At 39.7% G+C, this 24,331-nt stretch overlaps 1 protein-coding gene across 1 annotated transcript in view; it reads right to left on the bottom strand.

The window, feature by feature from the left end:
* Window positions 1-24,331, bottom strand: part of LOC126298656 (zinc finger FYVE domain-containing protein 9) — a 390,138-nt gene that overhangs the window by 77,915 nt on the left and 287,892 nt on the right. Inside the window, exons 12-13 of the mRNA XM_049990071.1 lie at window positions 23,328-23,478; window positions 903-1,007 (exon numbers count right to left, since the gene is read on the bottom strand). Coding sequence (XP_049846028.1) covers window positions 903-1,007; window positions 23,328-23,478 — 256 coding nt within the window. The remainder of the gene's footprint in view (window positions 1-902; window positions 1,008-23,327; window positions 23,479-24,331) is intronic.

Raw genomic sequence — 24,331 nt, forward strand, 5'->3', positions numbered from 1 at the left:
AGATACTTGCAGAACACTGATTCTGAAATAAAGTAATTTAAATCACTGAGATGTATTTTTGAAACATGTAGCCTAACAACATAAATCACCACCTTTACATATTAAAAAAACCATAATAAATGGTATAACAACAACAAGTGGCATTCGACACAGTTTGATGGAAGTCAAAATTATGCACAATTAACAGAAAGATGCAACATTAGTAAATTTCACTCTCAACGCTTCTTTCTTTAGACAAGAAAAGTACCATTAGTTGACATGTACAATCAACAGGGCGCCATTACTAAGTGTCAAACTTGTTTTGTGTAATGAAGCAAAGCAATAACACAACTACTAAGCTGAGGAGCATTAATTTTCTCTTGGGTTTTTAGATGGCCACTCACTTCTGCACAGTTATGTTTCATCTTGCTTGTAATAAAGTTTGTGTGTTATTTTGAATTACTAATCGCTATTCTTCTGAAACAAAACCACCACCCTGGATAAGGATGAACTGTGTTGAAACATTAATTCACAAACAACTAATTAATATTGTGGACAAAGTTTTGCAGCACCATGACTCGCAGAGCTGAATGTTACCTAGCAGCAGATTATGACGACACAGATCTGCATGAGGTGCAAAACTTTGAGTAGATAATTTTCATTAATACAATACACACAAACTGCATGCGTACAAGCATTCTACATTCATAGAAAATGATCAATAAATTATTTATTACTTCTTCAATACAGCTGAGATAAATTTTAACATGATTTAAGTTTTCTTAATTAGAAAAATTCAAATCTTCAGTAACACCAAAGAGAAGTTTAGTTTTCAATTGTTACAAAAATCCTTTCTTTCTAATTATTACACTTCATGGGAATTTATTAAAATATATTCAAAACTTATAAAGTATGATAATTACCTGATCATATCTGTTCTTCGGTAAAAGTACTGACGTGCGTCTGTCTTCCATATGAATCACGAGTCCTCTAACAGATGGCAGGGTATAACTCAAATTACGGAAATCCTGTGCACAGTATAATAAGAAAATGCAATTATACATATGGCTGACTATTTCTGAAAACAGAAATTACATTTTTGAACAAAACTTAATTCCTGATGGCATGCAGCAGACACAATGGCAGGGTTTCAATATCTCACCACAAGCCATTATTTGATGAATACTAGAAAACAATCCTAAAACCTGAAAAGGAATACTATGAATGATGCACAAGAAGTCTTAATGTGGTAGGATACTGCACAGATGGCATGGCATATTGGAGAAAGCAGCAGGTAGACAAAATAACCAATATAAAAGCTTGTTATTGCAGGCCTATTGATCTCTGCATTAATACACCACACTAAATTATTTTGAAACTTTGTCTCCATTGACAATTCTTACCTGCCACATTTACCTCCCTTGACAATTCCTTGATGCCTCGGGATATGTCCGAACAACATATTTATTCTTTTAGTCGAGTTGTACGATAAAGTTCCTTTTTCTCCAAACTGATTCAGTATCTCTTCATTAATTAGTCAACTGACCCGTCTAATCTTCAGCATTATTCTGCATCATCTCATTTCGAAAGCTTCTCTTCTCTTCTGTTTATTGGTCACACCACACTTCTGCACACTGCCACACTACAAAACCTACGAGGGTTGGAACTTTAATAGAGGCAACTATTTATTTACAGCTCGTACAAAATAGATACGTGTTTCAAAGTTTTACTGACCTTTAAAGTAGTCACCAGCATTGTGTGTAATCCGTTGCCAGCTATGTGGAAGTCATAGGATACTCTTAGCAGTGGCAGCTGTGTTGACAGATCGAGGGGCACAGTCTCAGTTCTGAAGCAGTAGGTGGTATAACACTTAGCAGCCCCATCAGTCAAACAAATCAGTAACAACTTGCATTGTACGTGCTTGAGCATTGTCCTGCAAAATGATGGTCAGGTCCTGCAGAAAGTGTCATCACTTCTGTCTCTAAGCTGGTTGTAAGTTGTGTTCCAAAAATGAACCGCATAGATACAGAAGTGATGACACTTTCTGCAGGACCTGACAATCATTTTGCAGGACAAGGCTCAAGCACGTACAGTGCAACCTGTTACTGGTTTGTTTGAATGATAGGGCTGCTAAGTGCTATACCATCTACTGCACTCCCCTGACTTAAGCCCTCGTGAGTTCAACTCAGTTTCTAAACTGAAGGAAATACTTCATAACATTTGCTTCAGAGCTGCTAGAAATTCATCGGGAAATAGACCGCGCTGCTCGAACTGTCAACACAGCTGGCACTGCTAGAAGTATCTGACGATTTCCACAACACTGGCAACGAGTTATACACAATGCTTGTGAATACTTTGAAGGTCAGTAAAACTTTGAAACATGTATCTATTTTGTATGAGCTGTAAATAAATAGTTGCCATTATTAAAATTCCAACCCTCATATAATGCTAAGCAACTATCCCAGAACTAGTTGCAGGTTGCCTATCTAACAGTTTCCAGGGGCAACAAAAATTTTATTTTGAATTTTTTGTGTAATTATTGACAAAATTAAACATTTTTTGACTGTCATAAACAAAATGAAATGATGGTGTGGCACTGTTGCCCAGGAGGCCCCATTTGGGGAAGTTTGGCTGTCGAGTTGCAAGTCCTACTTCAGCTGTGCCACATTGGGCTACTTGCGTGACAGTGATGATCAAGGATGATGAGGGCAACACAACACCCAGTCCACAAGTGGAGAAAAATCAGCAACCCAGCTGGGAATCGACCCCGGGCCTGCTGCATGGTAGGCAAACACGTTATCACTCAGCTAAGCAGGTGGACAAAGATGTCATAATCTACCCATTAAGCAGTATAATTTTAGGTTAAAAAGTTTAAAATAATACAACAAGTATCAAAGTTACAAACTGTGCATTTGTCTTGAGGCAGCATAGCTGACTGCATGTGAATACCCGCATTTTAGTCACCCAGCATTTGAGAAAGAGAGTACTAAGTGACTACCAATACACTTTATTCATAATTTCAAACCTTGACAAAACTTTTTAGTGCTGATGTTCCTCACAAAATTATGAAAGGAAAAAAGTTTACTTCTTACTGCATTTTCACTGTTGGTGCTGTAAAACTTCAGCACCACCGAGCGAGGTGGCGCGATGATTAGCACACTGAACTCTCATTCGGGAGGACGACAGTTCAATCCCACGTCCGGCCATCCTCATTTAGTTTTCCATGATTCCTATAAATCATTCTAGGCAAATGCCAGAATGCTTCCTTTGAAAGGGCACAGCTGACTTCCTTCCCCATCCTTCCCTAATCCAATGAGACCGATAACCTCGCAGTTTGGTCTCTTCCCCCAAACAACCCAACCCAACCCACTTCAGAATCAAACACGACATTTTAATTTATTACTTCTTTACTACCTATTCTATCTGCAACACAAAATGCAGACAGTATCCACATATACCATTGATGTACCTACGCAATTACATCATTGTATGAAAGGATCATTTAGTAGATATGACCTTGAACACTGAGATACATAAAATTATAATGCTATTAATTAAGTGACTTCCAAAAAACTTCAAGCATAATTTCAAACCTTTCCCATTGCTTATATGCTTAATGTAAAATATTTAACACATTAACTCATTTATAAAGTATGAAGCTGTTTTACAACGTCTGACAAACTTCAGCGAACAGTCCTGTAACATTAATGTAGATGAACTATGAACTACAGTTACCTTACTGGCATTTGAAATAGTCACTCCCCATGACTATGCACCGCTGAGCTCTGTAATACATGTCCTGGAAACTTTGCACTAACTCTTCCTTTGGGACGGTGTTCAAAAGATGTGTCATGTTTTGTTGGATGTCAGGTGCATCATCAAATCTCTTCCCTTTCAAAGTGAGTTTGAATCGAGGGAATATAAAGAAGTCTGGAGGATTGAGATCCAGCAAGTATGGTGGATGTTCAAGTTGAACCACCCCCTTTTTTGCCAAGGACTGTTAGACAATATTGGCTGTGTGTGGGAGAGAATTGTTGTGAACAAAAAACCAGGAACCTTCTTGTGTGTACAGGGGTCTGCGTAGATGTTGCATGAAATCGGGCAAAATTTCATAGCACCATGCAGTGTTCAACGTCATTTCCTCAGGTAGAAATTCCTTGTGGATAATGCCTTGACTATCGAAAAAGGTGATGAGCATCGTTTTGATGCGTGATTTTTCAGCTCTGACCTTTTTCTGACAAGGTGATGTCGGAGAATGCCATTTCATGCTTTGCCGTTTCATTTCAGGGTCGTACCAAAGACACCAGGTTTTATCCTCAGTGACAATACAGTTCAAGAAATTGGGTGTCGCAGTCAACATTTCGAAAAAATCCTGTGAAGCCTCTAAATGCTTTTCTTGTTACTGCCAGTCTGGATTTTATGTCTTTTCTACTTCTATCATCATCAGTTAGTTTGCTTCCAAATAACAAAACTCATCAACTACTTCTAGTGTTTCATTTCTTCATCTATTCCATTAGAGTCACCTGATTTAATTTGACTACATTATATTACCTTGATATTAATCTTGCAACTTCTTTTCAAAGCACTATCAATTCTGTTCAACTGAAATTCTAGGTTCCTTGCCATCTCTAACAAAATTACAATGTCATCAGCAGCAAACAGAAATAGTTTTTATTTATTGTCTCTGAATTTTAATGCCTTTACTCCCTTATCAGCAACTGCCTAGCCTTTTCAAGTCCTTGAACTCTTACACTGGAGTCTGGTTTCTTGAAAACTTATAGATAACCACTGTTAAACACTTTTGCTGAATATACAAATTTTATAAACCAGGGACGACCAATAACTTTGCACACATGCAGCATTTCCTACCTTTATGCAATTTCTTCAGTTGTAACACTTTGGCAACCAAGCCTGAGCATAATTCTGGCCTCAACACTGTGCTCAAATTACTGCGCATGAGTATTTGTTGGGCTGCAATTATCATGATGTGCAAGCAAACTATCGCTTGAAAACTGTTCTAAATTTTGTCTGAGAACAATGAACAGATGACTCGCTACCTATCCTCTGGCAGTTACTGTCTTCAGCTATAAATTTCTAGAATTACTTTGAAAGAATCAGTAGTGAACATACGAGCTGCTGTCATCGCCTGACGGTGCCTTTGTCTGCTTCCGTTGTTGTAAGAGTCATGTGTGAACTCATTAGATATTGCAGTTTACTGTAATTCTGATACAGATACGTCACATTTCCTGAGTGAGCATGAAATTTTTGGAAGCTCAAGAGGAAGAATTCAATGATTCTGGAATGGAGTGAGAACTATCCGAGTGCAAACAATCTGAAGATTCATATTCTGGTAAGCTGCTGGTTGATACAATTTTTCTCACTAATATTGTTCCTACAGATGCTGCTGCCATAATTACAGCTTAGTTCCATTTCATTTTTCATATTTACGCAAGTATAAGACGACCTTGAATATAAGACGACACCCTTTTTCCGACGCTACTTGGAAAAAAATTATTTTTAACAAATCTAACAAATCAAATTAACAAACTGTTTTAATGAAATGAAGTAGCTCCCTAAAAATGTTAACATTGTACCTGTTCTAAACATATGCAATTTACTGATTGTCTACATTTTGATAATAAAAGGAAAAATAACATAAACAAAAAGAAATGGTTTACCTTAATTTCTATTTTCACTTCCGTTTTTGCTTACTATCTCAGAGGGATCAGTATTTCTAACAACAACAACAACAACAACAAGTGTCATCACTGGTATCACTATCTACATTTTTAAGCCTACTGTCATTCTTTCCTTCCTGATACTCATACCAAAGTATGTCATCAACTAAGCCACTTATAGTACTGTATATGCACCATTTTTTGAATTCTTCCGTAACAGCTTTACTTGAGATTCTGTTTCAGGCTATCTTTAACTTCCCCCTTGGAGTGAGGGCATGGTCTTCTTGAAGAAGCACTCACTATAAAGCTGCCAGAGGTTAACCTCAATACGTCTCTTCACAACAACATCTATTACTTGAAGTTGTGACGTCATGCCAGCAGAAATTATTACCAGGTCTGTGCAATTTTTGCAATCAGATCATTTACTTCATGGGTGAGGTTGCCCCTAAAAAAATCTGCCGTCAATATTTGCCTTCTGTTAAGGGGGGTTCTCCAATCTTGAAGTGAATATGTGACAAAAAGGATTTTGTCAGGAAATTATTCTTTATACCTGAATATCATGTTCAATAGAAGCACACCTAGCCCTTCCTAGCCGCTCTCGATGCTTGGGCTGTTGCGATTCTAATTGAGCTCTCTTTCTTTGTAAAGCTATTGTAACATTCTAGGTCGGAGAAAATATTGAAATAGGTTGTTGTACTCGATCACCAGATGTCTCAAGTACATGCTTTTGATAAAAGTGGGATCAAAAATGTGGTTTTGGTGACAGGAGCTCAATGAATGACAATCTGCAGCACGCTGAAATGAATGGAGCACGGGATACTTCTGATTGTAAGCCATGACTGAAGAGTGAAATTATTGAAACTACTGCTGATGTGTACAAACATCTGACTGACTTCAATCTGATGGGGAGATGCTTCACAGCCTACATACGGAAGAACAATCAAGCGCTGAATTAATTAATGGGGACTTATGCTCCAAAACCCGTTTTTTGATTTAAAGGTTGTTCAAATTGATCACAATTGCGTGTGTGACATTTGTAACGATGGATTTAAGAGTGGTCCATGTAACATGAAAGTCATGAGAGTCATTATCGGCCACACACTTTGCTGATTCACCAGAAAAAGGGAGGAGAAATGCCTGAAGTGTTCTGACTGGCATTTGTTCCAGAGCGATGTTGAGGCTAGAATTTCAGCTAGAGAGACTCATGCTTTGGAATACGAGAGCCTTGAAGAAGATGAAGGTCTACTGTATTGACCAGGAAGTAAGGGAAGGTTAAGCTGAAGAAAGTTACACACACCAAAATCGAGCTCAAAACTTTAAGTGCTTATTTCATGAGAGTGTTTTTTAAACTAGTTCAATTGATTAAAACACACTAACTGGTAAAATTGGATGCCAATTTGATTGGTTGGTTGCTTTGGGGGAGGGGACCAAACAGCGAGGTCATCGGTCTCATCGGATTAGGAAATGATGGGGAAGGAAGTCGGCCGTGCCCTTTCAAAGGAACCATCCCGACATTTGCCTGTGGTTGTTTAGGGAAATCATGGATGCCATTTTGAATTTAATAAAACAGGCACGTGTAATTTTGGCATAAACTTGAAAATTTTTTTTTTCAGTTTCTGTTATTTACTTGCATTTAAAGGCAACAAAATAGGTTGATTTTTTTGGTACTTACATTTTTTAAGTGGCTGCGATTTTGAAATGCATTCCAAGAAATTTGATTTTCGAGATTCACGCCATAGAAAATTTAATTCTGTTAATTCACATGTGTTTAATTTTGATTACAGACATATAATTCACGCTCAACCGTGTGAACTGTTTAGTTGTGCAATCTACACAGAAGTATTTTGGCCACCATTTTGTGCTGCAAAGACTTATCAATTTACCAGTCAAAAATTAATTAAATAGTATTTATGATAGATATTTTTGTTCATTAATGTTGATTTGTATGATAAAATAATTTTTTACAGAAAAAGATGTTGAAAACAGGTGTAAAATGAGGCTCCAAGACCGGAATACTCCCTAAGCTAAAAGCGGGATATTTGTTCCAAACGACCAACCAATTTAGCATCAAGTCTCTGTACGTCCGTCCATCTTTATACCAGATGCTGGTGACCGAAGGGATCACTTTGCTAAAAGAAGCTTATGGATGCTGGCGATTGTATGCTGGTCCCTATTTTGATTGTACAAGATGTGGGATTCTTCCTACACATCGGTTAGGGGGCCTAAAGATGGTGTAATGTAATGAAGAAACTAGCAGCAAAATTAAAATAAAAATAAAACTGGAAATTTAGATGGCTGAAAATGTTGTGATCTGAAATTTTTATTTTAATCTAGCATCAGATCATCTGCCTTCCATCCCTTTTCTTGACATCTAAACTGCAAGCAGTTTTTCCTTCAGTATCATTTTCCTGCAAAGAATCACCTTTCACCTGCTGGTGCACCCAGCATTATTGTTATTCTGGCCCTTTCACTGCCAGAAGTCCTTATAGGAACACTTTAAATGTTCTTCACATTGCCCATAGAATGCATCCAGTTGGAAAAGTCTTCTTTACCTCCAGAGCATTCATTTGGGTAATTTCTTGAGTAACTGATAAACCTTCATTGCATTTCTCAAGCACGTACTGAACCACCTACTGCTCCAAATCATGAAATCTTCCTTCTTTGGTCCCCTGAAAGCTTGGTGTTTAGTAAAATTTATTGACAACTGTTTCCCAAAATTTCATTTCCTAAATCACATTACAAGTGTGTGTGTGTGTGTGTGTGTGTGTGTGTGTGTGTGTGTGATTTGATGCTTTCCAGAAACGAAGACACAGAATAGCATTATCACCACCTACAATTGCAAAAACTTGCAACATATGATGGTGTAACTGATTGTAATCATGGAGAGACAAGTGTTTTAGTGTTTCCACTGCAGGGCTGGCTCATTCACCCTACCAACTCTTGAGAAATATGACTATCATGTGTCTAGAGCTGAAATGTCTATTCAGGACCTAGCAAAAGAAACAAGACAAATGAAAAATAAGTTATAAGACAAGTCTTGAGAACAAAGATCATCTCAAGCACAGTTATGGAGTATTCTGATATGGTAAAATTGATGAAAATGTTAAGTTTAATCATTGAATTCATTTTCCTGGAAGCTACATTTTCTGATATTCATGTACCTTTTCCTCTGACATCCGTGATATAATGCCTTCATATTTGGCCCATACATTTCTCACAGTGCAAAACACACACACACACACACACACACACACACACACACACACACACACACACACAGAGAGAGAGAGAGAGAGAGAGAGAGAGAGAGAGAGAGAGAGAAATTTTCAGATGTGTTTTTTAAGACGAGATGTGTAGATAATAGTGCTGAATTTCCTATATCGATTACTACCAAAAAAATGCATAAGGTTATAAAACCTTTTTTATCATAGACATTAAAAACTGATTATATACGAATGTTTATACGGATGTAGACAAAAAACAGTTCAGCTTTGGATGTGAGTGTATTAATACAAGGACCTGCTGAAAAGTACTACCTTTGCATATTTTATGTGAAAACTCTTACAGCTTTTTAAAACAACAAACATTATAAACTTTCTATATCTTTATTCTTCAAGTGAACATATTTGCAGCTCTCTGCCACTACGTGGTTCTGAATTGTAGTGTGTAATATGGCAGCGTGTAACTTAACAATGTCGGTCTGTGAAAAACAGAGTGCTATAATAGAATTTAAAATTCAAAGAGTTCCACCACACACGGAGCATCCTCTCCTTTGTATGACAATGCCAAATCTTACACAAGTGCTGTGACATCTGCAACAGTCCAGTGCCTTAGATTCACTGTCATCGATCATCCTCCATACAGTCCTGACTTGGCCCCATACAATTTTCATCTGTTTCGAAAACAAAGTCAGAAACACTACAGTGTCGGTATCAACAAATTGGTCTCTCATAAGAAGAAATGTGTTCGTTGTCACAGTGACTATTTTGAGAAATATATTGACATGAAGAACAAAGATGTAGAATGTTAATAACATTTGTTTCATATATTATAAAAACTTAAGAGCTTTCACATACAAAATCAGGACTCATTACTTTTCAGCATGCCACAGTAGGTTATGAAGAAAAAGAACATTAAGAATTATAGATGTATTAAAATTGACATTTTTATTTACTTTATTTTGAATGTATATATTTACTAAATTTTACTTGTTTATCTTTAATATTTTAGGCACACTGGTAACATCGGAGTATGTGAATCAGGCACATCCCCCCCCCCCCCCCCCCCCCCCAAATTATTCTTCATCTGATCTACATGACTACTCTGCAATTCACATTTAAGTGCTTGGCAGAGGGTTCATCGAACCACAGTCATACTATCTCTCTACTATTCCACTCCCGAACAGCGAGCGGGAAAAACGAACACCTAAACCTTTCTGTTCGAGCTGTGATTTCTCTTATTTTATTTTGATGATCATTCCCACCTATGTAGGTTGGGCTCAACAAAATATTTTCGCGTTCGGAAGAGAAAGTTGGCGACTGAAATTTCGTAAAAAGGTCTCGCTGCGACGAAAAACGTCTATGCTGTAATGACTTCCATCCCAACTCGTGTATCATATCTGCCACACTCTCTCCCCTATAACGTGATAATACAAAACGAGCTGCCCTTTTTTGCACCCTTTCGATGTCCTCCGTCAATCCCACCTGGTAAGGATCCCACACCGCGCAGCAATATTCTAACAGAGGACGAACGAGTGTAGTGTAAGCTGTCTCTTTAGTGGACTTGTTGCATCTTCTAAGTGTCCTGCCAATGAAACGCAACCTTTGGCTCACCTTCCTGACAATATTATCTATGTGGTCCTTCCAACTGAAGTTGTTCGTAATTTTAACACCCAGGTACTTAGTTGAATTGACAGCCTTGAGAATTGTACTATTTATCAAGTAATCGAATTCCAACGGATTTCTTTTAAAACTCATGTGGATCATCTCACACTTTTCGTTATTTAGCGTCAACTGCCACCTGACACACCATACAGCAATCTTTTCTAAATCTCTTTGCAACTGATATTGGTCTTCGGATGACCTTACTAGACGGTAAATTACAGCATCATCTGCGAACAATCTAAGAGAACTGCTCAGAATGTCACCCAGGTCATTTATATAGATCAGGAACAGCAGAGGTCCCAGGACGCTTCCCTGGGGAACACCTGATATCACTTCAGTTTTACTCGATGATTTGCCATCTATTACTACGAACTGCGACCTTCCTGACAGGAAATCACGAATCCAGTCGCACAACTGAGACGATACCCCATAGCTCCGCAGCTTGATTAGAAGTCGCTTGTGAGGAACGGTGTCAAAAGCTTTCTGGAAATCTAGAAATACGGAATCAACTTGAGATCCCCTGTCGATAGCGGCCATTACTTCGTGCGAATAAAGAGCTAGCTGCGTTGCACAAGAGCGATGTTTTCTGAAGCCATGCTGATTACATGTCAATAGATCGTTCCCTTCGAGGTGATTCATAATGTTTGAATACAGTATATGCTCCAAAACCCTACTGCAAACCGACGTCAATGATATAGGTCTGTAGTTAAATGGATTACTCCTACTACCCTTCTTGAACACTTGTGCGACCTGAGCAATTTTCCAATCTGTAGGTACAGATCTATCGGTGAGCGAGCGGTTGTATATGAGTGCTAAGTAGGGAGCTATAGTATCAGCGTAATCTGAAAGGAACCTAATCGGTATACAATCTGGACCTGAAGACTTGCTCATATCAAGCGATTTGAATTGCTTCGCAACCCCTAAGGTATCTACTTCTAAGAAACTCATGCTAGTAGATGTTTGTATTTCAAATTCTGGAATATTCCATTCGTCTTCCCTGGTGAAGGAATTTCGGAAAACTGTGTTCAATAACTCCGCTTTAGCAGCACAGTAGTTGATAACAGTACCATCGGCACTGCGCAGCGAAGGTATTGACTGCGTCTTGCCGCTTGTGTACTTTACATACGACCAGAATTTCTTCGGATTTTCTACCAAATTTTGAGACAATGTTTCGTTGTGGAACCTATTAAAGGCATCTCGCATCGAAGTACGTGCCAAATTTCGCGCGTCTGTAAATTTTAGCCCATCTTCGGGATTTTGCATTCTTCTGAACTTCGCATGCTTTTTCCGTTGCCTCTGCAACAGCGTTCGGGCCTTTTTTGTGTACCACGGGGAATCCGTTCCATCTCTTACCAATTTATGAGGTATGAATATCTTAATTGCTGTTGCTACTATATCTTTGAATTTGAGCCACATCTCGTCTACATTTGCATAGTCAGTTCGGAAGGAATGGAAATTGTCTTTTAGGAAGGCTTCTAGTGACACTTTATCTGCTTTTTAAATAAAATTATTTTGCGTTTGTTTCTGATGGATTTGGAAGAAATGGTATTGAGCCTAGCTACAACGACCTTGTGATCACTAATCCCTGTATCAGTTCCCTGTATCAGTCATGATGCTCTCTATCAGCTCTGGATTGTTTGTGGCTAAGAGGTCAAGTGTGTTTTCCAAACCATTTACAATTCGCGTGGGTTCGTGGACTAACTGCTCGAAATAATTTTCGAAGAAAGCATTTAGGACAATCTCGGAAGACGTTTTATGCCTACCACCGGTTTTGAACAAGTATTTTTGCCAACATACCGAGGGTAGGTTGAAGTCCCCACCAACTATAACCGTATGAGTGGGGTATTTATTTGTTACGAGACTCAAACTTTCTCTGAACTGTTCCGCAACTGTATCATCGGAGTCTGGGGGTCGGTAGAAGGAGCCAATTATTAACTTAATTCGGCTGTTAAGTATAACCTCCACCCATACCAATTTGCATGGAGTATCTACTTCGACTTCACTACAAGATAAACCACTACTGACAGACACAAACACTCCACCACCAATTCTGCCTAATCTATCTTTCCTGAACACCGTCTGAGACTTTGTAAAAATTTCTGCAGAACTTATTTCAGGCTTTAGCCAGCTTTCTGTACCTATAACGATATCAGCTTCTGTGCTTTCTATTAGCGCTTGAAGCTCAGGGACTTTTCCAGCGCAACTACAACAATTTACAACTACAATTCCGACTGTTCCTTGATCCAAGCACGTCCTGTAATTGCCAAGCACCCTTTGACATTGCAGCCCATCCCGCACTTCCCCGAGGCCTTCTAACCTAAAAAACCGCCCAGTCCACGCCACACAGCCTCCGCTACCTGTGTAGCCGCCAGCTGAGTGTAGTGTACTCCTGACCTATTCAACAGAACCCGAAACCCCACCACCCTATGGCGCAAGTCAAGGAATCTGCAGCCAATACGGTCGCAAAACCGTCTGAGCCTCTGATTCAGACCCTCCACCCGGCTCTGCACCAAAGGTCCGCAGTCAGTTCTGTCAACGATGCTGCAGATTCTGCCTTCATCTTGTAAGCAAGACCGGCAGCCTTCACCAAATCAGATAGCCGCTGGAATCCAGAGAGAATTTCCTCAGATCCAAAGCGACACACATCATTAGTGCCGACATGTGCCACCACCTGCAGCTGGCTGCACCCTGTGCTCTTCATGGCATCCGGAAGGACCCTTTCCACATCAGGAATGACTCCTCCCGGAATGCACACGGAGTGCACACTGGATTTCTTCCCCTCCTTAGCCGCCGTATCCCTAAGGGGCCCCATTACGCGCCTAACATTGGAGCTCCCAACTACCAATAAGCCCACCCTCTGCGATTGCCCGGACCTTGAAGGCTGAGAATGATCCTCTGAAACAGGGCAGACAGCTGCATCTGGCTCAGCCAGAGACAGTGCCTGAAACCGGTTTGTCAGACGCACCGGGGAGGCTTTCTGATCAGCCTCCGGGGACGCCTTTCACTGCCTGCCACGCCTTGCAACGACCTCCCAATCAACCACAGGCGAGGGCTCAGCCCCACTTCGGGCAGCAACCGGGGCAACCACAGCGGCAGACCGATCTGGGGACAGATGGGACGAGGTTGACATCCCCGTGATACCCAAGTCCGGCTCCCCACAGTGGTGCCCATTGGCAACAGCGTCAAGCTGCGCGACCAAAGTCAGCGCCGATTGCAGCTGTGAGCGAAGGGATGCCAAGTCAGCCCCCATCCGAACACAGCAATCACAGTCCCTGTCTATTCTAATCAATGTTGAACAACAGTTACTGAAACACGAGTCCGTGCCTAAATAACGCAAGCGAAACCGGGGAGGCTTTCTGATCAGCCTCCGGGGACGCCTTTCGCTGCCTGCCACGCCTTGGAACAACCTCCCAATCAACCACAGGCGAGGGCTCAGCCCCACTGCGGGCAGCAACCGGGGCAACCACAGCGGCAGACCGATCTGGGGACAGATGGGACGAGGTTGACATTCCTGTGGTACCCAAGTCCGGCTCCCCACAGTGGTGCCCATTGGAAACAGCCTCAAGCTGCGCGACCGAAGTCAGCGCCGATTGCAGCTGTGAGCGAAGGGATGCCAAGTCAGCCCTCATCCGAACACAGCAATCGCAGTCCCTGTCCATTCTAATCTATGTTGAACAACAGTTACTGAAATACGAGTCTGTGACTAGATAACGCAAGCGAAACACGCAAAGAATGTATCAACTAACCTGTACAAATGCCTAACGACTGCGCTACAATCTGCTGAATTTACGATTACAGTAACTAAAACTCGAAATTGCACCTCCTATACGAAACTCACAAGCAATTTAAATAAGAATCTACCAAGTAAACACTAAAGTGCGATGCTACAACTGTCAAATACTATAATACACCCGAAATATATGAATTAAACAATGCAAGTACCCAAAAACACGCAAAGAAATTAATTAAACTATCTAACAAATAAGTAAGCTAGGGTTATACGACTTGCTGCTGCAGCTGCTTATCCAACGGCGGCAGGGAGCACAATGGCTGTGATCAACCGACACTGGCTGTTCACTTATGAACATTCACTTCTGTGACACAAAATTTTCTTCCTGCTGAAATTGTAGATCCTTGTTTCTCAACTGAGTCACAGTTGTAATATGCAGCAATTATTGGTTGCAACAGTTTACAGTTCTCACAGCACTGACAATACAAGCATACTGAATGACAACAATATAGTGTCCTACAGGCTTCCTGCAGCTGAACTGGCAGACCTCATAGGATTCTGGATTAAAACTATAGTTAATCTTGAAAATCAACAATGCTGTAAGAGCAGTGGCTGCTCTAAGGGCCCCACACATGAGCGGTGGAAGTTACAACATATTTGTAAACAAGCATTCCAATATTTTTGACAAGCAAGAATAAACATCAGTGCTGCTTATGTTGTTGCCACACCGCAATCTTTGAAGGCATAGCTTCGCTTTTTTAGGACTACATCAGTATTAATTTGCAACATTAACTTCATTTGTGTCTAACTGCTCCATGAATATTGAAGGTATTTTAAATCTGTTCTTGCAACTACAAGAAAATGCATATTTTGTCACCACACACATTTTGTTTTATTGAAATATAGCATCACCAGCGATCAGTAATGACGGACAATTACAATTTGGCTTGCTTTCTGGATCCAAACACAGTTCATTATGAAAGACGTTGAATTTACTTATGGCATTTTAAGACCAATTTTTGGTAACATCAGGAAATGCTGTCTGCTTTCATGTTTCCATGGAATTCCTTTGGCACTGTTGATTACAGCCTACTCCCACATCACTTTGTCGTGCTGCATTGAGTTGTGTTTTATATCACGAAATGCACAGTTCTGTAATGTGGGATTAGGCTGGAATCAGCCATGCCAAATGAAGGAATAACTTGAAAACATGAAATTAAACAGTGTTTCCTCATGTGACCGAAAACTGGACATAAAATACTGTAAAATATCATAAAAATCTTTTGGAACAAACTGTTTTCCAGTCCAGAAAGCAAGCCAAATTCTATCTATCTTTCTTTACAGACCTCTTGTGATGTTTTATTTCAATAAAACAAAACACATTTGTTTCAAAGACAGATTTGATGGCTCTGACCACTATGTGACTTAACTTCTGAGGTCATCAGTCACCTAGAACTTAGAACTAATTAAACCTAACTAACCTAAGGACATCACACACATCCATGCCCGAGGCAGGATTCGAACCTGCAACCGTAGTGGTCGCTCGGCTCCAGACTGTAGAGCCTAGAACCGCATGGCCACAACGGCCAGCAACATATTTGAAATATGTTCGATATTCATATAACAATTGAGGACAACATGACCATGCAAATGAAGTTCATGTCTCAAATTAATACAGAAAATGTATTGGAAAACACAAAGCTATGCTTCCACTTTTATATCCTTGTTTGTCGAAAACATTGCTCTGTTTATTTCTGAATATATCGCAATTTCCATCATTCATGTGTGGCGCCCTTAAAGCTGCCACTGCTCTACAGCACGGCTGATTTTCTAGGCTGGTTACAGCATTAATCCGATTTCTCCAGATTCAGCTGTAGGGAGCCTAGACATCACGTAGTTGTCACTCAGTATGCTTACATTGTCAAACCGGTAAAAAATGTAAACTGTAGCAACCAATAATGGATGCAAATTACAGCTGAGACTTAGCTGAGAAACGTAAATCTACGAGTTTGCAGTTCCCAACTGGTTCAAGCAGACAATAAAACATTAATTTTAAGTTAATGGTGATTCACGAAGCAGAGTCACACATGACTGTATAGCAGGAGGAAAATTTTATGTCACAGAAGAGAATGTTCATAGGTGGCATCAGATAAAAAGTAAATTAAAAGACATCAGTTCTACATATCAAACTTTCAGGTGACTTAAACAGGGAAAGTTTTACAATTTGGAGCACTACTTTGTTCAGTATGTGCAAGAGAAATGCAATGAAGCCTTTCCGATTACTTGAAAAATTATTCAAATGAAGACACTGGACATGAAGAAGAATTTTCCAACAGCATGCATTGCGATATTTAAAGCAACTACTGACTGGTGTGTGAGCACGATGAAGAGGGTGGTGCTTACATTAAAACTGCAGAACTATGCTAGCTCAGTAACTTCCCATGGCATATGACATATAATCAATCTTAGGAATCAGAATGACTGACTGCTAGGTCATATTGGCAATGCCCATCAGACTCCTTTTTACTTTGATATGCTGTCAAATGTTACTGTCGATGTGAAGGGCATTAATGTGCCTATAAGTACTTCTGGCAATTAAATGTCCAGAATAACAGTAATGCTGGGTGCAATAGCAGGTGGAAGGAGGCTCCCCCTGGTTTGTGATTCTTTGCAGGAAAATAACACTGAAAACAAAAAACTGCCTGCAGGGATTATCTTTAGATGCCAAGAAAAGAGCTGTATCACAAATGACCTGATGCTAGATTGGATTAAGGTTATCTGGAACAAAATATGAGGCTCTCTGCTTAACAGAAGGAACATGCTCGTATTGGCTCTTTCAGGGAACATCTCTCCCAGGAAGTTAAAAATCTGACAGCATAGAACAACACAGACCTGATGATAATTTCTGCTTGCTTGACCATACAACTTTGAGTAATGGATGTTGTTGTGGTGACTAGAACTTTTAAGGATCACCTGTGACAGTTTTACAGTTAGTGGCTTCTGCCGGGAGAATATGCCCTTGCCCCATCAGGGAAGGTAAGGAAACCCTCAGTACCCATCATGGGCCAATGGATCTTTACTGCCTGGGGCAGAACCTTGAGTAAATCTATTATGAAAGGATTTTTTAAAAAGGTATGCATATCCAGTGCTACAGATAGCTAAGAAGATGACTTGCTTTGCAAGGAGTATTAGGAGGGAAGAAATGCCAGTAGGCTTACAAATGAAGATAGTTATAGGAGTGATTATTGTCATTATTATTATTATTATTATTATTATTATTATTATTATTTACTACTAAAAATACTGGTACAACAGAAATAGTAAGTAAACAAGAAATTGAAAATAAATCCTTTTAATTTTCTTTCTTCTTTTACTATCGAAACATATACAATCAATAAAAGGCATAAGTTTTGATAGGTATAATGTTAACATTTGTAGATAGATACTTTATAGCAACAAAACAGTTTTTAAAGTTCATTGACCAAATTATGTTAAAAATAAAATTTCCCCAAGAAGCCTTACAAAATAAAAAGATAAAAACAGAAGAAAGAAAGAGAGGGTGTCATCTTATTTTCAGGGTCATCTTATTCTCTGATAAATATGGTATCAGATCTGGTGATGGATGGAAGTGACTATGGATAACATACTTTATGTAAAGTGCACCTTTTCAGACAAAAAGGGATCAGTAAAGAAAAATGACATGAACGCAATATTGAGCTACAGTAATCTGAAGACAACTGAAAAAAGATGTGTCACTAGAAAAAAAGAAAGCGAGGCACATTAGCACCACCAGCGAATATTCTGAAATTATAATATGTTTGGGCTACTTTGAAAAGATCACAAGTAATTACCCTGTCCCTATGAAAATAAGTATTTTAGGTATAAATAACATTCTAATAAATGTGTTATTTGTGAAGTATGAGCAGTATATTTTGTACACGTGGTATTCATGTAAATATTCTTCTGTTGTGCACAAGAGGCCAAGCATTCTATGTCTAAAACTTCAGGACAGGATTCAAAATCCAGCTTGGTGTCAACCTGATGTGTAACAGTTTCCTCTAAAACAGAGTTTTTCACCTGTGTGTTTGGTGCAGCCCAGTAGAAGAATGTTAGTGTCAAATACATAACTGATGTGGCACTCTATGGGCTTACCAGATGGTCCTTGGTGGACTTAGTCCCAAAGACTGCCACAGCAATCAATGGGTTTATATTCATTTTATATGTAACTACACATATACACTCCTGGAAATTGAAATCAGAACACCGTGAATTCATTGTCCCAGGAAGGGGAAACTTTATTGACACATTCCTGGGGTCAGATACATCACATGATGACACTGACAGAACCACAGGCACATAGACACAGGCAACAGAGCATGCACAATGTCGGCACTAGTACAGTGTATATCCACCTTTCGCAGAAATTCAGGCTGCTATTCTCCCATGGAGACGATCGTAGAGATGCTGGATGTAGTCCTGTGGAACGGCTTGACATGCCATTTCCACCTGGCACCTCAGTTGGACCAGCGTTCGTGCTGGACGTGCAGACCGCGTGAGACGACGCTTCATCCAGTCCCAAACATGCTCAATGGCGGACAGATCCGGCGATCTTGCTGGCCAGGGTAGTTGACTTACACCTTCTAGAGCACGTTGGGTGGCACGGGATACATGCGGACGTGCATTGTCCTGTTGGAACAGCAAGTTCCCTTGCCGGTCTAGGAATGGTAGAATGATGGGTTTGATGACGGTTTGGATGTACCGTGCACTATTCAGTGTCCCCTCGACTATCACCAGAGGTGTACAGCCAGTGTAGGAGATCGCTCCCCACACCATGATGCCGGGTGTTGGCCCTGTTTGCCTCGGTCGTATGCAGTCCTGATTGCGGCGCTCACCTGCACGGCGCCAAACATGCATACGACCATCATTGGCATCAAGGCAGAAGCGACTCTCATCACTGAAGACGACACGTCTCCATTCGTCCCTCCATTCACACCTGTCGCGACTCCACTGGAGGCGGGCTGCACGATGTTGGGGCGTGAGCGGAAGACGGCCTAACGGTGTGCGGGACCGTATCCCAGCTTCATGGAGACGGTTGCAAATGGTCCTCGCCGATACCCCACGAGCAACAGTGTCCCTAATTTGCTGGGAAGTGGCGGTGCGGTCCCCTACGGCACTGCGTAGGATCCTACGGTCTTGGCGTGCATCCATGCGTCGCTGCGGTCCGGTCCCAGGTCGACGGGCACTTGCACCTTCCGCCGACCACTGGCGACAACATCGATGTACTGTGGAGATCTCACGCCCCACGTGTTGAGCAATTCGGCGGTACGTCCACCCGGCCTCCCGCATGCCCACTATACGCCCTCGCTCAAAGTCCGTCAACTGCACATACTGTTCACGTCCACGCTGTCGCGGCATGCTACCAGTGTTAAAGACTGCGATGGAGCTCCGCATGCCACGGCAAACTGGCTGACACTGATGGCGGCGGTGCACAAATGCTGCGCAGCTAGCGCCATTCGACGGCCAACACCGCGGTTCCTAGTGTGTCCGCTGTGCCTTGTGTGTGATCATTGCTTGTACAGCCCTCTCGCAGTGTCCGGAGCAAGTATGGTGGGTCTGACACACCGGTGTCAATGTGTTCTTTTTTCCATTTCCAGGAGTGTAAATAGAACAATATCTTTTATGTCTCCTATATCTCACACACATCAGTTGACTCTTCTGGAAAAACTTCAATGGTCTCTTGCTTATCAGTGATATTGTTATGTACACCATGGCTTTTTTTATTGAGCTAATTGGCCTAGAAATGCTGCTGTCAAATAAAGCTACACAATCAATTACATATTTTCTTTAATTCCTTTGTAGACACCTGAAGATGCCATAAAACAACTAAGTGTTAACATATTTGGCTTGAAACAAAAATAAAAATTCATTTCCAATAAAATCAAAAAATAAGAAATAGTTATTCTTGCTTACGTGATAAAGAGGATCTTGTAAATAACTCAGTCAAGTTTAATAGCTGTTGTAACACTAACAAATGAGGATAAAGTTGATTTCTTATACATACAAATCATTAAAGACAGTTCTATGCTCTTACTACCATTGGTCATTGTCAGTTCTAAATGGGGTTACATGTAGCTAGTTAGTTTCATGTTCCATGATTAATTGTAATTATGTGGAACAAGTGATTTTTACATTCACATTACTCATTCATTTGTAAATATGGTTACGTAATGACCATTTACAACAAATAAAAAACAATTTTGTTAGTAATTCCTATCTCCCGCCTTTTGCACATTACAAAAATAGAAATTCTTCTATGAAACAGGAGTAGTTGTCGAGGAGAAACTTTTTCAGTTTGCTTTCAAATTTTACTTTGCTGTCTGGCAGACATACCACTGGTAAGTGATCACAGTTTTTGGTTGCAACATTGTGTACCCTTTTGTGCTACAAATGAATTTAACACAGAGTAATTAATATTACTTGATTCTTCTGATATTGTAATTATGTACATCACTGTTCCTTTTGAACTGCAGTGGCTTATTTACAACCAACTTAATGAGGGAATAGATATACTGTGGAACAATAGTCAAGACATCCACCTCTTTAACTTACCGGTCAGGATATATGGTTACCATACTGAGGACCTGGTTTTGACTCCCAGTGCTGCCATGGATTTTTCCTCGGTGGGAGGACTCGTACAGGGTACACTCAGCCTAGTGATCCTATCTGAGGATTCAAAATGCCTGACTCCTTAAACAGATGTCAAGAGGATCATGAGGGAGCAAAACATATTACTCTTACAGCACATTTTTGAGTAATTAAGGCTTTCTTTCGTCCAAAATTTGCATTGGTTCGAAGTGTAAATATGGTTGAACTACTTTGTTTTAAGCAATTTCTCCCCAGTCAGAAGAATCTCTGCTGCTTACACTGGTTGAATTATAAAGTACAGCTTTCTGCAGTCTTTCGTTAGATATGTCATAATCCATTGGTTGACTATACAGCATAAAACCTTAGTTTATTAAATGCTGGTCAAATTTGATAACTGGATGAATGTGATAATAGCAATCGCATTTGAGCAACTCTTCTGAAATCCAAACTGCGGTTTACTGCGGATGTTACTTTTGCTCACTTGGAATAATATTATAGAATACATCACCTACTGAGAAATTTTGGAAAATGATGTCACTAGTGAAATGGCCAAGTAGTTACTGTCATCTCCCATATAATCTTTCTTACAAAGGGATTTAACAATGGCATATTGTAATCTCTCTGGAAAAAAAGTGCCGAAAGTTTGTGACGTGTTACATATAGGAGGAGAAAAGAGATCACTATGGGAACAAGTTGCATTTAAGAAAGATTTTCAATTATGAGTTGTTCACTAACATGCAAAGCATGTCAATTCGAATGACTAAGACCACAAGAAAATTGTTTTAAAATATCAACACTCCACAACCCACAATACAGTGAGTGTAAAAGGGTACTTTTTTACTTCTACATTTCTGCCATTCTCTTTTCCATTTGAATATAATGCATGGAAAAAATCATTAAAATGCTAATCAGCCTTGATCACAAGGATTTATTAAAAACTAAAAATCACATCTCAAAATGGTAACCAGTAATTTTATCAAAAAATCATCTTCAGACCATGTCTTGTTACCAGTGGTCTCCTCTGACACTTACCAATGCTCTCCCATCATCTCTGCTCACCACCTACTGAGACATGGTCTGTAGATGATATCTGATGAAAACAAAACTGCTTACCATTTAATGTGTTATTTTTAGTTTTTCATAAATCTTTGTGATCGTGACTGATTAGTATTTTAATTATCTATAAGACTGCTGTTAACTTCCAGTAATGTTTTCAAAAGGAAAAATCATTGTCAGTATATTTCCACATGAGCGCGCGCTCTCTCTCTCTCTCTCTCTCTTCTTTTTTTTTTTTTTTTTTTTTTTTTTGATGTGATCATTTTGTGTGAAAGGAATTTATGCTCTTAGAATTTCAATAGTAAACTTCCCATGATATATGCCACTTCTTTTGCAGCATTAACATTCTGGAGTTTATTTGGAATCTCTGTAATGCTCCCATGCCAACTGAATAATCACAAGATGAAACACAACACTCTTAGTTGTATCTTCCCTGTTTCTTGTATTAATCCAATCTCACAAGGGTCCCCAACTGATCAGTAATACTCCATCATCAGTTGAACAGGTGCTCTGTAAGACAATTTTTTCACGAATTAATTAAATTTTGTATGATTCTCCCAACAAATCTTAATCTGGCATCTGTTTTCCCTACAATTTGTTTTATGTGGTCATTCCACTTAAGACTTACTATAGATGGCTACTCAAAGGTATTTTACAGTAGTTACCGTTTACAGTGATTTGTCGCCAACAGGGTAATTCTGTTTGTGTTCTGGAGAAATGTAGGGAAATGTGAAGCAATACTGGTCCTATGACTTACCTTAGAAGAGACACTGAAAAAAGGTAAACTTACATTTATAGCATTTGTCGATTTACAGAAGGCTTTTGACAATGTTGGCTGGAACACACACTTTAGAATTCTGAAGGTAACAAGTATAAAATAAAAAGAGTAAGCGGTTATTTACAACCTGTACAGAAACCACACTGAAGTTTTAAGAGTGGAAGAGGATGAAAGGGGAGTACCACTTGAGAAGGGAGTGAGGCAGAGTTGTACCCTATCCCTGATGTTAACAAGTATTAAAGGAAAGAAATGACAAATTGTGAAAGGGTGTTAAAGTTTATGGGGGTGGGATATTTTAAGGTTTGCTGATGACACTGTAATTCTGTTGGAGACAGCAAAGGACCTGGGAGAACATTTCAATGGAAAAGTTAGTGTCTTGAAAAGAGGTTGTACGATGAAAATCAACAAAAGTAAAACAAGGGTAATGAATTTATGACTCTTGTGAATTTGCTGATCATGTTTCTGCCATGCAATATTTTTTGTGCTTTTGTAGTTATAAGATTAATGATTGAGTAATTCAAGTTTAATGAAATAACAAATTATAAATATTTAGCATAAGAAAATGCTTGAATACTCACCGCTAGAAGATTAATAATTGTGTGTCCTATTTCACAATACACTGGTCTTCTTCCTCGGACAGACACCAGCATGCATGGGTAGTACCTGAATTCAGCACCGAGTCTCAGCATTAGCCGAATTGGAAAGACTTTTGCCCATGGAGTTTCCCATCTGGAAAGAAATAGTTTTGGGAGTGTATATGAAAAAGATTTATATAATATTCAAACAATTTATGGAAATGCAGCCAGATGACATTTTAGACAACTGTCGATATTTCAGTGGATGAACACCATGGATTTACAAGGCACAAATGCAATGAGAAAGTGCCACGCAAGAAAATTTAGACCCTCGGAGGTAGGGCTTCATTGACCGAGAACCAGAATACAGCACATGTAGAAAGATAACACATACACTATAAAAACCAGCACCACTGTACAACCAAGGATGACCAATGTCAGAAGTTATCATTTTTATACAGTAATTGCATTAAGAGAGCTGTATTCTCAGCAGAATTTGAGCAAAAACCTCCAACCTATTCATGAGAGAATATCCTAATTTTATTGCAACTGCCTCCTTAATAACACTAGCCCAAATGCTGGAAGGGCATGACAGAATATCCTTATTGTTACTCTTTCACTATATCAATTCTGTCAAAAAGTGACCTTGAGCTGGACTAATTCAGCTGAAAAACTTTAAAAATCTGAGATGACGTGGGTTCTATATATCGAGGAACAATGTACTCCTCTATGCTGAGCTAGGTGGTGACAACTTTAAGTCTGAAGATACAAATCAGTGTGAATTGAGCTGAGCATGTCCCAATGTAACATCAACCTTCCTCCTGGAAGGAAGGGAAGGCAGCCATTCTTCTCCACCTCCACACTGAAGCAAATATTCGAATGGACTGAATATAGGTGTTCAAAAAAAGTATTGTTGGCATTCTAAAGAAAGCATGTAAGTTTCAATACTGCCGACTCCAGGACACATTCCTTGAAATCTTCCATAAACAGACAGGCAACAATTGGTG

This window comes from Schistocerca gregaria, chromosome X (assembly GCF_023897955.1).
Source record: "Schistocerca gregaria isolate iqSchGreg1 chromosome X, iqSchGreg1.2, whole genome shotgun sequence".
Lineage (NCBI taxonomy): Eukaryota > Metazoa > Arthropoda > Insecta > Orthoptera > Acrididae > Schistocerca > Schistocerca gregaria.